Consider the following 16861-nt stretch of genomic DNA (forward strand, 5'->3'; position numbering starts at 1 on the left):
AGATGTTTGTTTCGTGGACTCAAGAGGACCACAAGGACCAGATCTAAACTTGTAGCTCATTGCATTAGCATTATAATAATAATATTAGAAATCTTTTAGAGAATAACTACATCTTTTTAAAGGAAGGAACTCCAAGCTCCCAGCTGGAGCATAATACCAGACTGCTTTTACCCGTATGTGGCAATTTAATCATTTTATTCTATTTTGCCTGTCAGGGCTTGAGAGGAGAGCATGATGAATGCAACAGCTCCCCAGCCCAGACAGACCCAGCTGCCTTGTACTAACACAGCTTTTTAAGCAATTTGCAAAGGGCTGCAAAGGGAGCCATCACACACTTTTCAAACATCCTTTGATGTGTTCTCAAGTTCACAAGCCGCGAAACCGTTGCACAAGGCAAGCAGTGATGTGAGAGACCTGGCTCCGCAAAAGGGCATCTGAAATACGCTGAAGAGGGTAAATAGGGTGAAAAGAGTAAAGATAAATTGGCTGTGTGAATGTGCATATGAACAGGACAACACGACTGTTTGTGCGTTAGCGTTTGCTTTCAAAGTCACGGTTGCATTGGAAGGTGTTTGGAAGCGCCTGTTAATCTGTTAAAAATGGAGGGAAAGGCAGCAGGCAGCATCAAACTGGCCAGTTTATGGCTCTGTACGTGGTTTCACGACCTCTGTGGCATTCACTTTATTGAGAACTCAAATGGACGTGGCGACTGAGGGGTTAGTGGGTCTGGGAGAGCCATGAGAGCGGAAGCTGGGGTTCATTTTAGGACTCAGTAAAAACTCTCTGTGGAGTTGATGGAAGTAGAAATTGTTAGTTTCTCTCTGACAGGAAGTCTCAGAAGCTGAAAGCAGCAGTGTTGAAAAGCTGATGTTAGAGGAGAAGAGAAGAGGCAGGCAGCAGCAATGGAGAACACGGCAAACATCACACACGATGGTTCTTTACTGGTTCTGTCTCAGACGGGATGGAGACCGGAGTGGGGGTCCGTGTCACAGGTCTGGACTTCACTGATAGGTTGTCAATCACCAGCACTGGGTGGAAAGTGTGGCGGGTGATGGTTTTGACCACCTTGGTCACCTGGAGTTGAAAGGATGAGTAGATGATTTCATTACGCTCTAAAAAAAACTTCCACCCTGTTATTTTAGCTCAGTAATGGAGGGAAATAACACAACTTGGCTCAGTTTTGAGCTTTGTGCAGAATCTGTCAGCAATTAGAGGGTGGGCTGCACAAGCTATTTTTAAATAGGGCTGCTGAAGTAGTAGTGCATAAAAATATGAGGCAGAAAAGCTAAACGGCTCCACCTCTGAGAGTGAAATGTGATATAATACAAGTGGTATTCCGATCAGCTGGTCTGCCATCGGGAGGAGAGAGGCACTGGATGAGGGCCAAGGAAAAGCACTGCATGCTGGGACAGCGAGACGGACCTGGATCTGATTAAGGCCCTCCCTTTGCTCGGGCTTGTAACACATTCAGAGTCCAATTCACTCACAAGTTGAATCGATTGGAAATAGAGGCAGATAATCTGCTATTGAAAGATCATTTGGTGTTTTCCAAACATCCAATTACACATCCTTTAGCTGCCGCAAATGGCAGGATCTCATTTTTAAGCCATTTTTTGGACTAACGAGAGTGATGCAGGTAAAACAGATGGACAGACGTTTACCACAAGGAAAAGTGCTGCCTGTGAATCATGAGGCGGAGGGAACCTTCTGCATTTATCCCCCAGCAGCCTGATTGGGAATAAGGGGTCAAAGGAAAGGACTTTTGGCATCATAGAGAGTGGTTTAAAAGAACAGTTAGTCACAGAAATGGAACTGTGAGAGAATGGAAAATAAAAACGAAAGGACAGAAGATAAAAACAACACATGGAAGTGTTCTAAAAGGGAAAGTGAAAATGACGCGTGGAGGGCTTTCTTTGAGCAACCTCTCAGAAGGGTCCGGGTCCTCAGAGATGCTGGTTCCAGACATGTACCCTCAACAGTAATCTTCTTTGCTTCTTTTTTGGGAACAAACACCCAGTTGCTTTACAGGAATGTCCCTTCTGTTCTTAATCAGCAGTCTTTGTTTGGTGTGTTTTACTGCGTGAGTGTGTGATCCCTAAGATGGTGTGTTTACGAGTGTATAAAATCATGTGAGTGTGAATGAGGGGTGTGTGTGGCCAATCCTCCTGCAGTAAACAGGCTGTAGGGCGCCAGGCCCCCTGATTAGGGATTAGGTCAGGCTTTTTAATTACGGCTCCACCGTCCCCAGAGTAGCAGCTCCATACAGTGCTCTTCACTCTCACTCTCTTACTATGGAGTCCTTTCCATCCCAACCTCAGGCAAAAGGCTGCAGAGTCTCAAAAGGAGAAGCTTTCAACCCCCAACTGCTTCCTCAGATGTGAGACATTTCCATTTGAAAAAATCTTCCATCAATCCAGTTGGGAACAGTCTATGCACAGAATGATGAATTCAGCTTCAAGAGGGAGCCATTGTGATTGGATCGACTGCAGGTACTTGAACTCTTCAAAGTGTGAGTGATCACTCCAATGTGCTAAATGTATATGAACCAAATAAAGGCAACATAGTCCTATGACAAACATGTTGCATGACTGGAAATGAAGACAATTACAGAGAAGAAGAAGAAGCTGGCATATTTGGCGTGGGACAAACTAAACTCCAGCAAATTAATTCCGTTGCACGTTGAGAAAAACACGTGGTGGTGTAACGGTCACCTTCACGTTAGCTGATTCGTCCTTAGAGAACAATGATGCGGCACAATGAAGGGACAGCTAACAAAGGCACTTTGAAGAAACAAAAAATTGTGCGCATCACATCAATTAAGCTAAGACTGGAAGATTAAACCACTTTCGGCTGTAGGATTATGGGATTTTCATTCCTTCATGAAAACAGAGTGGTGCTCGAGTGTGGTGCTGCTGGGAAGGAATAATCCATAATTGCAGTTTCAAGAAATACTGAAATGGATCAAACATGGTTTTTATAGCTAAGAGGTGGTGCTTGTAAATGCTAAAACTTGGCAGGAAACGTTGCGTTTTACCTTGGTTTCTGTGCGCCGTGTAGTGCCATCGTCTGAGGTGACCACTGAGACGTGGGAGGTGGGGGTGCCAGGGTCCTCCTCTATGGTGACCGTCTCCTCCAGCACCTCCTGCGGCTCCTGCATCATGGCCAGCGAAGTGGCGTTAGAGGGGCTCTGCTCCTGAAAACACAGAAGACCAAGTTTTCATAAAAAAAATAAGAGAAATCATCGGAAATACATAGAATAAGAATATATTCAAGCCAATTTAAGATGTTTCTTACAACACCTGTGTATGCAGGTAGGTAACAGTTGTTAGCAGCTAAGATAAGATATATCGTCATGATGACAGTCTGTGTGCAAGCACAGAACTCATGTAGAGTAAAAACCATTGTACATTCCATTACATGCACTTCCTTATCTCAGACTCCATTTTGATGTTATTGCTTTTTTTTAATATCTGCTATTAGTGGACACATACACATAATGAGAATGAGAGCTCTGAGCTTTCCTAGCGAGTCACTATTTCACTTGAAAAGTTCAATAGTCCCACCTCAGCTCTGAGCACCAGGTGGTAGAATCTGTCCAACATGTGTTTATCCTGTCAAATTCACTTTATGTCATCTTCATCTTCCAATTTAACACAGAATCGGGACTCAGAGGCACATCTGTGGTTACACACGTGACATTCTTCCCATTAAAGCTGATAATGTCCAAACACTCCACAGGATAGCTACTGCAAATTGAATTAAAGCTTCTTTGAAGAGAAGCACAATCCCTGGAGACTGCTTCTGAAAGGTAGAGTGTGCACACCAGGCGGACGTGACCACAAGCTCAGGGAGAAATAAGTGAGTGCAGAGTCCAAACCGCACCTGACCCAGCGTGAGACGCATTCGCACCCCGCTGATGGATAATGATGTGGAGTCAGTGTTAGGAGGTGCAAGCGCACGGCTTTAGCCCGCTGCTGTGCACAAGTGTGACAAAATTACAGCTCTGGTGATGGAGTAAAGGAAGGAAGGCGCTTGCGGCAATCATCAATAACCAAAAAACAGCGCGGTGCCGTGGGATGGAGAGGGAGGCCAGAGTAATGAAGAGAGGGAGAGCCGGACTGGAATGGTGGAAACAAGAGTTTAATTAAACAGGAGTATGCGAAACTTGAGTCTTTATTGAAATATTCTTCATCAATATCGTATCACACGTGAAGATTATTATAGTGGCGTCATCTCTCAATCCAAGATTATTCTGGTTGATGATTTGATTTTTAATTTCTCTCTTCTGTAAATGATTTAAAGACACGGAAAGATTCCTAAAAAGTGTACATGTATTATGTTATTTGGCATCGACTCATGATCCCAACATACGAAATCCAACAATGACAAACAACAAAGTCTTTCCTCCAATTACAGAAACCATCTCAATTTCCAGCCGGGCAGGCAAAACAACCAATCCGAGCGGGCTGATTTTGTCTGACCAGTTACGCCAAGATGGAAGAAGAGAAAGGGAGAAGAAATGAGCATGAAGAAAAGACTCAGTGTTCAACCACACTGTTCTGTTCTGCTGAAGCAGGCTGCTCGTTTCAGCACCTCCCCAACAGGAGAGGCCCTAACAAGTGAATAGCTCTCTATTGATTGGCCAGCATCTCACAGGCTTCAGAGATCTGCAAAGTCCTCATTGATCTGTGGTTCTTCTCGCAGAGCAGCCACAACTTTGCCCGTTTTATATTCAGGATCTTTTCCTCTATCCCCAACACGCTCAGTCCTCTGAATCTGAGATCCAGAATGGAAGCACACAATCCTGCAACAACAAAACTACAAGGAAAGTCTATATAGGTCGAAAACATCTGGCTCTGATTGGTCTTTAGAGATGATTCAAAAATTACCCAGGCTGCAGGTACAGTACAGAAAAGCATCTGCATATTTATTTACCAGCAAATGTTAGCGAATGCTGATTCAGTTTATTCATGTACTTATGTGCTTGTGTAACACCAAACTGATTTATCTTTCCGCCTTTGAACAGTGTTGGGCAAGCACAGTGCATAAATTGCTAGCTCAGCACGAATCTAGTGAATATCCCACCTCTGTGCGCCTGTGCGAGTAAAACTGGGACAAATTAGCAGCACTGCTATGATGCTTCATTCCTTTGAAGCTCAGTGGGCGAAGTGTGAAGGACAGAAAAAGAGACCGAGCCGCATCACCTTTCACTGAATTAAGACCCCGAGCGGGCAGGACAGGAAAGACAGGTATACTTGGAAACCCTCCACTTCCCCGATGCAGCGTTTCGCGTCCATTTTCCTCGCTCCACCTCTTCTGTGTCTGTGCAGTCAGGGACAGAGTGGTGTTGAACTCAACGTTAAAAACCTTTAAATAAATGATTAAAAGCTGTCTGGCTGGGGGTTAGCATGGCTGCCTGCCAGTCCCACAGGGAAAACGGAGCTTGTTCTGAGTCAAGGAAAGGCAAGAAAGTGCACACTTTTACCAAGGACAGCAGATATGGAGCGTTCTTGTCGGGCTGGAGAATAAAGTAGCGGAACAGTACGTGCAGTCACTTCAGCTATGGGAAAATGTGTTTTAAAAACACATATTAAAGAAGATAAATGGGCAAAATATGATTGTAAACAGCTGTGAGCCATCTCCTGCAAAGTATTTTTGAATTTAAATGATCAACCGCAGCTCCTTGAGAGACTAATCGCAACCTTAATGGATTTCTGGGCAGTGACAAGAAAAGCAGGAGGAGAACGGAGAGATGGGGGACGGAGTGATACAGCCGTGTCAATTAAACGTCCTGCTATCTGCCATCAGTCCACACCCATTCATCATCTGTGTTCAATAAGCTGCTCGCTGCTGTCGGAAGATGAGGAGATAGACCGAAGTGATGGAAAAGGAGAGAGTGGAGGCAGATAGGGCTCTTTGACTTCCACTGGGGCAGAAACAATGAAACAAAACTTCAGCTAGAATGAAGAACTAGTGAGAAAGTGTCCAACTTATGTAAAGGCACTGATGAACTTTCTGGAGTGAAGTTTAATGTTTCCCCCTCGTTTTAATCAGCAAAGTCTGATGATGATTGACAGCTATGAACTGATTTTCAGGCAGGTAACTGCTAAATACTAAAAACTGCAATTTCTTAACGTAACCTCATAAATCTGAAGTCTCCCGTTCAATCACATCCTGATTTCTGGACCTGGCTTTAACTCAGCTGTTGATTAGCTCAGTTATAATGTAGCTAATCACCACAGGGAACTCAGTAAATCTTTGATTTGAGCAAAAGACGACAGGATTTTTTTTTTAAAACTCCAGAGCTGCCAGAGAGCAGAACTTAAATACAGTCGATCTCAGCACAGTTGGAAAAAGCCTCCAGGTTGAAGCGACAGAACTTGTCAGACGGCCACCTGCTCGCGCGTACCAGCAGGACCAGAGTCACCTTCCTTCATTCACATATATACACACTCACACACACTTTGGTTTGGTCTGACCCCTGTGCGGTGACTAACAGGATTTCACTCAGGAGACATGCCAGCAATCATTACATGGCTCTTACACAATTAATCCTCCAGCAAAGATCGCCTGGCTAACCTTCAGTTCCTCCAATATCCCATCAGCCCCTCCTGCTTCTACCACCTGCCCTCTCAGCAGCTTTCGCGGCAAAGACTCTCATGATGTGCAAAAGTGAAAGAGAAACGGGGAGGACAGTGCAAGAGGGTGACCTGCTGTGAACTCCAGCCATGTGATCCCAATATTCAGCCAAGTCTCTGCTTGTTTATGGGGTGAAACAGAGGCAGAGGGGAAGTGGAGTAGAGGAAGGGGAACCGGAGTGGCTGACAATGCGTGGCACGGGCCCAAAGCAGCATGATCTCCCAGGGTTAAAAAAGGTAAATGGGCAGAGAGATAGCCCCATCTCAGTTCAGTCTCACAACTCATCGGAAACCCGGCTGATATGATGGCGGATGTGTGGCGCTGACCTTTGATTGTCATTCATCTCCATGATGAATAAGGATCCTTCCCGTCAACGGTTGAGGGGTAAAGCACAAATTTAAACAAATAATGATGGAGGAGGGGGGCCAAGGCTTTGATGATGCTGTTGGGAATGATTGGCCCTTAATCTCTCCCTCTGTGCTGACTGATGCCGAGCCAAATCTCAGCTCCTCTCGCTTCCTCCTCTCTTTTATACTTGGCCTCTTGTTTCAGACCTTTTAGTTTTTGCCCACCTCATTTCTGCTTTGTTTCTTTGCACCAGTGCCCAGACGGAGCACGAGGAAGCCAGGCTGCTTCACAGCCTGGGACTATTAAAGACTGGGGGACACCCTTATAGGACAAAACACTGAAATAAAGGACTCACACATTAGCACTGTGAAATGGGCGACAGATGGAAACCCTAACTCGACCCACAGCAACACCTCCATCACTGAAAAAGATTATACACACTCACAAATTGGCAGGCAGATGTTTACAACCTTGGATAATTTCTTACAGATGCTCCCAATTATACGTCGTAGAACCAAACTTGTATGCACGTAGTGCCATATGTTTTATTCATATTTAAAGGCCCAGGGTCAAAAAAGTCGCCCCCAACATGGAGTGCGGGGGAGAAATTCTGGTTGTAATAGTAGCTAAAAACAAAAACATAGGGAGGAGAAACCACATGGAGCCTGTGGAGTTAAAGTAAAACAATGAGCTCCGGGTAGTGGTCAGCCTACATATCCAGGGTTTGATTGTTTGGACAGCGGGTGTAGCCATGAGAGACGGAATGAGGGGGAAACAGAAAGAAAAGAGAATTCAGCAGCACGGAGACAGATTAATGGGAGCTGGTTGGAATCAGCAGTTGGTGGGTGGTGGAGGGTTTGCTCTGGTGGCTTAAAGCTGCGATCTGGGAGGGATAGGCTGCTCGCCCATCCCATCAGCCTCTGGACCACTGTCAGCATGATCAGTGCACCAGTAAAGGTTGGGGGTGGAGGGCTGCATTGTATGGAGGAAGCAGTGAGATGGGCTTTGCCAGGGGCTCAGCTCATAGGAGCTCAATAAAGGAGGTGAAATGAGGCCATGTCCCCCCATCCACACATCCATTTTCTGTTAACCTCTACTTAAGTCTAATTAGGGTCATGGCGGGGGGAGCTGGAACCTCTTGCAGAACTCACCGGGCAAGGAAGGAATACATATTTCTGAGCTGTATACCTGAAGAAAACCCATGAACAACAGGGAGAACATTCGGGCTCTGCAAGGAGGCAAGAGCTGTCTTTCTAAGAGGCACCTGTGCTAACCAACCCAACCCCCCCACCACCCCACCACCCCACCCATGTATTAAAGGAAAACCACTCTAAGCTTCTTAAAAAAAATAACCTGAGACATTAATAGTCCTCGACCATCAGCAAAAAAACAACCCACTCTACAGCATCACAGCAGTCTGATGCAGTTCATCACAATAACTGCTGACTGCTTTTCAAATATGCACTCAGTCAGACGTGATTAACCCGCCTCTGGGAATGTTTTTACGGCTTTGTGCCAACCACCTGGTAAAGGATTAGGCTCATTTTGTGAGCAATGTTGAGGTGTCAAAGCCAGAGGCGGAGGGCAAACCATGTGATCCCGCCAATTTACTTCTAACCCCTGAAGAGTCCTGAGATAAGGTGACACAGGATGTATATGTGACGCATAAAAGAGCCCTTGTGCAAACGGATAAATCTATCAGGAGGTTTGAGCTATAACCAGGTCACTTTATATATTATTCTTTCTCTGTCAGATAAAAAAAGAAATGTGATAGTGCTGTGCAGCTTTGCAGCACCGCTCTGCTCAAAAACCCCGGAGTGGTGAATGTGTGTGAGTCAGTAAATATTTTGTCCTCGTACCCACAAAACACTAAATCTCAGGCTGTGTCTCTATTTTCTCCTGTACACCATTTCACTACCCCTGTTTCTGGCATGGAGCCACTTGTCTTTTGCAGGGCAACTGTTCAACTCCACTATCTTTGCTATTTCAGGACCACAGCTAATCTGGTGCTAAATGCAGCCACTGGTAGCAGACGCAAGTATCAACATTATTGAACAGAATGACACAAAGCCAAAAAATATCAAAAATTGTATATATTTATAAATATATTTAACATGCGTGGTGCTGTGGCTCTGTTTGGAGCAGCCAGACATCCAGTTCTTTGTATTTTAAGGACTGTAATAGTCTTCACTTTTGTAGCACAAGTTCAACTCCACAACATACATCTAACATACATCATACATCTATTGACAGCCTCGTCCTCATTTGTTCTTGACGCTCTCGTACATGTTACATTAGAGGGACAGACGTTAAATTACAGATGTCTCTGAGATGGAATTATGTTGTTTCTGTTTGACTTATTGATTTATTTATGAAGTTAGATAAGGATAGTGGACTCTGAGCTGTTTGGAGCCACAACTGTTTAGCGGGAACGCAGATGTGAGGGGTCATCCAGAGTACACACACACCTCTGCAAAACAAAGACTGAGTTTCCTCTCATCTCCTGGTGTTGGAAGTGTAAAAACCCGTTTGCACAAAGAGCATTTTTCATGATGAGGTTCACAGTGGTGATAGAGTCACCGACAGGCCACCAGATTTGCAGGTAAAGAACAGCACCACCTCTGGAAAAGAGCACCGGACACAAATAAGGAGCCAATCACCTCCATGCAGCGCTTAAGATCTGTCATCTGCACCATAGGATAAAAAAGAAAAATTCAGAAAAAACACATGGGCAATGACAAGTACAGTTCTATGTGTGATTGCATATGTGTGTGTGTGTGTGTGTGTGTGTGTGTGTGTGTGTGTGTGGTGTGTGTGTGAGAGAGAGAGAGAGAGAGAGAGAGAGAGAGAGAGAGAGAGAGAGAGAGAGAGAGAGAGTGCAAGTGTGAGGTTGAGCCAGCAATGAAGCTTCAAGCTTACTTTCAAAGCTGCAAGTAGATAATGAATATTTAACAGCGGGCAGACATCAGAAATATAGTTCTGGTACGGTGCCGTTTTTGCATGCAATATGAGCAGTAAATTTTGAACATGAGCCAAAGCTTAAGTATAAATAGTGTCTTTGAAGATGCTTCTCATTCACTGTAAAGTGGGATTCCCAACAGATGCTGGATGAATCAAGAATATATTCAAAGAAATGCATTTTGAGTGATGGTATGGGGGCTCCGTGGATATATTATGAATGCACAGTAATGCCTTTTTGGCTGGATTCAAGTGGAAGAAGCGTAAATGTAAAAAGAGGACGGTGGAGGTGTGTGTGTAGGGGTTTGGGGTTTTTTGCAGCGGCCAGGATCACTTCGGATTTATCCATCGAATGAAGTCGTTGCTGAGCTCTGAAGAGCTCCCAAAGGTGTTGGAGATAGGAAGAGACGTTTCTTTCTTTCAGCCGTGCATTAGCAGGTTTGATTTCTATGTCATACAGTATGCATGCTCTGCGTCTGTGTTGTGTTGCTCTGCAGGTGGTTGGGAAGGAGAGGAGGATGTAGATGAAATATGGATTATCTCCCCTCAGTGTCTGGCTAAGCCCCACTTTGCTGGCACCACTGATTTCCAGTGTATCTCCCCTCCCACACAGCCAGGCAGCTGCAGGCCCCAGCATCTGGCTGCTAGCCCCCTCCACCCCACCCACTCCGCCCAGCCTTTAATCAACCAAACACTCACACACAAACGTCTTTATCTATCCCCCCAAAATGTAACAACCCCTCCTTCCTGTTGAGCTTCTGCTGTTCTACAGGAAATGCAGCCTTCTGAAAACTCAGGAATCCGGTAAACAGGACTGAAAATAGCCGCCAACTGGAAGATCAGCGATAAAAGCCCTCTGAGTCTAAACTGTCCTCATTAAGACACGGGTCAGGACAGATATCATCCAAGCTGAAGGAAGGAAATCTCAACCCAACCCTGATGAGCCCTCTGCGACATCAGCCAGAGTTGCTCCACTTCCCAAACCCAACACTTCCCAAACACTTCCGATAGGTATTCATCCGTTTCCTCTCAGCACCAAACACTGAGACCGGCACGAACAGAACTTTGACGGACGTTCACTGTGAAACCTGTCGACAACAGAAACGGCCGCAACCTGGGAACTAAACCATCATTTCAGATGCAAAAACTCAACATTAAAGATTCCATTTCTCATGAAATGACGTTCAGATACAACAAACAATGTATTAAATGATGAAGCAGGGCGTCAATGAGTGCAATGGAAGGGAGTGATAAAACAGTGGAAAACTGGGAGAATTCTGCCTTGAAGCTCCAGGAGAAGCTTTGGGGATCTCCAGACTTTGCACTGTATCCGTATTAAGCGGCGTTAACCCCGGAGAGCACCAGTAAATTAAATGTAATTATTCAGAGAACAGCCCTCCTCACGCACTCCAGTGAGTGCTGCTTCAAGCTGGTGAGACCCCAGGAGGAGTGGCTGCTGAACAGCTGAGGAACCTCTGCGCCTCCATGTCTGCAGACGTGATTATCAGGAAGACTGAGAAGTTTGTGTTTTCGTCTGTCAGACGGAGGATGTCCGATGCGTGCCAGCCGCCTAATTGGCTGCAATTCCAATGCAGTGCAGCCACCCCACATTAATTTGACCGCATCTCCCTCACAATCCCCACAAAGGTTGGGTGGAAATTTGATACTTTATTGCAGCTCTTTTGCTGTATATGTGCATAAATACATGTTTTTTGTCAGTTCTGTTGTGAGGACCTTCTCAGACGACCTCCCTCCTCCTCACGATGACACTTCTAAATGGAGTGGATGAATATCATATCGTCTACACCAATTTAAACCAGTTATCAATGAATCAATAGGCTCTAATTTCTCAAGAGTGGCATTAACCCTGAGTATTATCTTATTAAACCCACAAAGTGGTGTCATTAAGAGAATACTCTTCTACACTGTGCAGTGGGAGCACAAGTTCTAGCGCGCTGCCCGGCGAGAAATCTAGTCCAACTCAGCTGGAAGTGGTATACCTGCAACACACACGTCAGCTTTCCAGCGAAAGAGGGAAAGCTTAACAAGTACCTCCTCCAGACGGCCAGTAAATAATCAGGGCTGAGTTTCAGTGAGGCCACAGCACATCCAGAGGGTTACCTTTGCTCCATGTCTGTGTGTGTGTGAACAGAGGCCCGAGTTCTGGCCCACACAGGGAGCGGGGGGTCCACTGAAGGGGGAGAGGGCCTCCGTCTGAAGGCTTAAAATAGAGCGCCGGGTGTGAGATGACTGCATGGAGAGCTATTGTCGGGGGTAACATAGGGTGGGGGTTGCAGTACTGAACAACTCTTACAGCTGTGCAAAGAGTTCTGCGGCATGTAAGAGGAGCCCAAAAATAACCGACTACAGATTTGGATCCAGATTCAGGGACGGCAGACACAAAACAGACAGACATACAAACCTGACCGGACAGATATGTTTCCTTATGAATCATAAATCAGGAAATAGTGAAAGTCTTTTAAGGGATGATGATATTAATCACAAAGGTCACTCGATGTTGATAAGAAAACTACCTTTTATATGTAAGGATGTCCAAGACTGTCAGGCTGTAATTGTTCAAAACATATTGAGTAGTGCCTAGATGCCTAAGCACTACTCAATATGTAGATGCCTAGAAAGATATTTCTGTCAACAGCAGCCAACAGACATCTTTTATCTGTGACTATAAACTGAAGAGTACTGGACAGTGACAGGCTCTCCAGGAAGCCGTCCTTGGCAGTGGAAAAAAAAAGCAAAAACGTGAAAACAAAGTGCACGTGAGTGAAAGTAAATCTTTCTCTGCGAAACACAATAAAACCAGAGGGTTTTGTCAGCTCTACACTGAGAAAAAAAGGCACGTATGCAAGTTTTCCAGAAAGTCCTTGTCAGCTTTTCACAAAGGATTGCAGAGGTTACAAAAGCAGCACGAAGGGAACGGGCTTGGGGAGCTGGACCAGCACCAACAGTTTTCACTAAAATGTACGGTAACATCCTGGCTATTGTGGGCTGCTTATTGTCCTCTTCCTTTATGCTTCAGCAAGAATGCTAACTTCATACACAACCCAAGTCTGTGACATTGTAAACGGCGTAACTCTGCCCGCCGACATGCTGAGGAAGAGGAAACCAGAGGCTTCTGCAACAAAAGGTGGGACAACTCAAGTCACTGGCCAATCTGCATCCCCATAGATCTTCCTGAGGAACCTGTTTGTTGGGAGCTGGGAGATGACCTCCAATCAATCCACCGTTTATTTTTTATTTCCCAACTCCCCAAATTTGCTCAAAGCTGAAACACACATAAGTGAAATGCACGTGTCCTGTATGAAGTGTGTGTTTTGTTTTCCATCATGATATAAACAGATAGCATGGATGTAGTTAGCTGCAAATTATGAATATTGAAAGTCTTGTTATCCCAAACCACTGAGAGGGGGAGCCTGGAGCCTACTCACATAACAAGCATTAGCATTAAAAAGGACTGTTAACATGAGAGGGGGGGTTCTTCTGTCTGGTTGCTGCACAGTTTTTCATTATGTCCGGTTGCTTCTGGATGGATTCGGTCAGGATGCCGTCAGCATTTCAGCAAATTTTATGAAGCCAGAGCAGAAATGCAAAAGGGTCGTGATATCTGATTTAGCTGAGCTGACATGGAGGTTTTCTGTTTGACGCACATTTAAATGATAATGCTTGATTCGTTTCAGTCCCACTCAGTACAAGTGCAAGTTCGCTTCCTGTCTTCTTGTTTTAAAACTTTTGACGTTGACGTTGCAAATTAACACAGTGACATGACAGCCAATGTTTCTCAGGTCCGGACTGAGCACTGAGACCTGACGGACCCTCTGCTACAGCAATTCTTAAAATGAATAAATTAGATAAGCGGTAATTGTTTTACTTCTCATTTCCAGACTGCAGCGGTAACCCTAATTCCATTAGGCTAAAGTTCTGACAGACAAGACAGGACAATGAGCCCTGCGTGCAACAGCGTGGTTAAAGACAACATAAAGACATGACCTAATAAAAAACCCAAACTTTTTTCTTTAACCAGAAGATATTCTTCAGAAATTATACTTATATTTCAGTAGATCAACTCCTGGCTATAATGGCCCAGTCATGGTCGATATTTCATATGAAATATTAGTTTTCTAGCTCACTGTGGCCTCAGTAAATGGCCCAATGAGGAAGAAAACAGTGGAACAGATTCCAAAGACCAATACCCATTAATCCAGCAGCCTCAAGAAACAACTGTGCGATGTCGTAAACCAAACAAAACAGCTTTTTTTTTGGCCTGTGATAAAATCTAAAAGCAATAGCAAAGAAAGATGATGTCTGAAGACCTCGGCCAAAAATGCAGAATGTATCAAAACTCGTTCCAGATCAGCAGTCGGGGACGGAAAGAGGAATTTCAAATTATTTAATGTGTCACATTAGAAATGAAAGTGTTCACGCTGAACTCAATTTATCAGATCCTGAGGCAACCGCAGCATCTCAAAAAACAAAACCATCAAAAATTAGACATCATGCAGAAATTATGATCATCATTCATCAGCTATGATTAAAACAGTTTAGACATATTCTACAAGGAAGGTATTAAAAAGACTTTGAACCAACCAAGCAAAAACATATTTGTCCACAATATCTACAGAACAACTGGCACCAACGACAATAACAATGACAAACGATAAATATCAGAGAGAGAACAGCCTGGCTGGTGCATACCTCTGCCAGACTGAAGGATATTATCACTGAAAGAATTAAGTGAATTTTCATAATGAATTAATTCAAACAAACTCAATAATAATCTTAAATTTATTACAAATAATGTAAAATTCCATCTGTTTGAAACCAGCAATAATCCAATAATCCATAAACGCGTCATCATTCTGCATCATTCAACCTGAAATCCTGTCAGGAACCATGACAACAGCCAAAGTAAAGCTGATGAAGACCTTGGGTGGCGTGAGAAAGAGACAGCGTTGAAGTCAACAAAAGCGTATAGCAGGCATTGAGAATACCGCTATCAACCAAGGTCACAGACAAGAAAAATTCTCCGCTCTAGCTTAACAAAAAAATCTTTCCAGAGCCTGAATCCATGGTGGTTGCGACTATGCAACAATTACACTGGATAAAAAGGGTTTTCAAACTGGACTTTCTCATTAACACATGCGTGCTGCATTCCCTATGTGCTGTTGTACGTGTTCCAAACACGAGAACGCTACAGGGGCGATGCCACTTCCGAGCCGTGTGCCAGAATAGAAGCCACAAGGTGAACTGACGGCTATTTTTGCCTGAAAATCAACAGCGTTAAATACCAAACATACTGCAGAGATTACAAAGCAATTCCATGGAATTCCGGGCTCCATATGGTGACAAGGTGCTCGTATCTCTCGCTATTAGAGGTCCGTCAACCCTGCCAGCAGCTCCGGAGCCAAAATAAAGCACAAGCAACAAAGCGGGGCACCGAGAAGGCCAGCAGCGTGTCGCGACATAATTCTCATTTTGGACATGGATGCTTAAATCTCCTTTTCATCGGCTTGTCCAAGACTGCAAAGCAGGTTTAAGAAGAATAGAAAACAAAGCCCCCCCACATGGATCATGACTCACTGGGAGCCACCAGTGAGCCAATTCCTGGATTCACCTCTATATTCTTGTGGGACAACACACAGTGAGTCAGCCTGTGAAAGACTAGAGCATTCATGAGTCAGTCTTCAGTGAATCCGAGGAATGAGCAACGGGTTTCACGGGAAAAAACCTGACCCGATCCGCCGAGAACCTGTTAACTGTGTGAGCGCTCAGTGGCGTCGGCGAGGATCTGCGGGTGTGATGGAATGTTTACGGCGCTGTCTTAGCAGCAGCAATTGTAACGACATCAATAAAATAAGCTCCTGCCCATTAAGAATGCGGCAATATCAACACGGATTCTCTGCACGCCAAGCTTCAATTATGCTGTCTAAATGGGAAAGAGTTGCCTGTGGAACAGTGCGTGGCTGTCAGATTCCATCAAACACTTCACAACACTAGCCAGGAGACAAACGAGGAAAAAAGCATTAATGTTGAAAGACGTCTCAGCTGGAGCCGTTTTACATCAAATGGACCCGAACGCGACGTGAATGAGATCTCATTTATCCGGGTCACAGCCTGCTGAGGGCTGTCACTGAACCAAAGTGGTTGCACCATTACAGCCGCCCAGCTCGCTGTAGCTGTGAAGAAGAAGTGAGAAAACAGAAAAGACTGACGGAAGCAACAACCGATGCAGCTAAGTAAAGAAGAAAAAAAGCTTAGAGTGACTGAGAGTGTGTTTGTGGGTTATGAAACAAGCTCACACACACCTTTCCTGAACATTCTCACGCCAATGAAAAGCAGAGAACCCGATAATTGATCATGTCCAGCTATCTTCTACTGCTTTAGCTCCTCTCTTTACGTAAATGTGCATTGCTGGAAACGACAGAAGTCTCCTGATGTTCATTTTCCCCCCTCAAATGCTCCAGGAGCTTCAGAACCGCACCGTGGTACTGGTAGCACAATTCAGCCGCTCTCTGGAGAGGTTGTCTACAGTAAAGGGACAGAAAGCCACATTTCTCTGCAGCACGGCGCACCTCTGCATTCACCCAACCACAAAGGAGGGCAAGTAGAATGCGACTGCCTCCAAAAGAAACTTCAGAGAGCAACAAATAGCCAAAGTTTGGATATCTGGACACTGAAGAAGGAACGGGATTCAAACCATGACGGGCGGTGGCAGAGCAGAAGAAACAGAGCCTTGCTAAAAGGGAATGTTAATTATGTTGCTGCTGCATGTTGGACAAAGAATACAGGAGGTTTGTGAGACAACAGCAGCAGCTTGTGGCTTCAGGGATGCTGGGTCAGACGGCGGGGGACACGGTGCCAGTCCCGCTGCCTGCGAGCCTCAGATTGCGAAGCGTGGACG

At 44.9% G+C, this 16861-nt stretch overlaps 1 protein-coding gene across 13 annotated transcripts in view; it reads right to left on the bottom strand.

Moving 5' to 3' along the window:
* Window positions 1-16861, bottom strand: part of arvcfb (ARVCF delta catenin family member b) — a 132663-nt gene that overhangs the window by 47630 nt on the left and 68172 nt on the right. For 10 of the 13 annotated variants that reach the window (XR_008950468.1, XM_057032076.1, XM_057032071.1 and 7 more), the window contains 2 exons: window positions 3035-3193; window positions 943-1074 (listed from right to left, as the gene is read on the bottom strand). Coding sequence is in view for 12 of the 13 variants with exons in the window: in XM_057032076.1 (XP_056888056.1) it covers window positions 943-1074; window positions 3035-3193 (291 nt within the window). In the remaining variant the exon portion in view is untranslated. The remainder of the gene's footprint in view (window positions 1-942; window positions 1075-3034; window positions 3194-16861) is intronic. The other 3 variants (XM_057032078.1, XM_057032077.1, XM_057032082.1) reach the window with 1 other exon arrangement.

The sequence above is a fragment of the Takifugu flavidus genome, chromosome 5 (assembly GCF_003711565.1).
Source record: "Takifugu flavidus isolate HTHZ2018 chromosome 5, ASM371156v2, whole genome shotgun sequence".
Taxonomy (NCBI): Eukaryota; Metazoa; Chordata; class Actinopteri; order Tetraodontiformes; family Tetraodontidae; genus Takifugu; species Takifugu flavidus.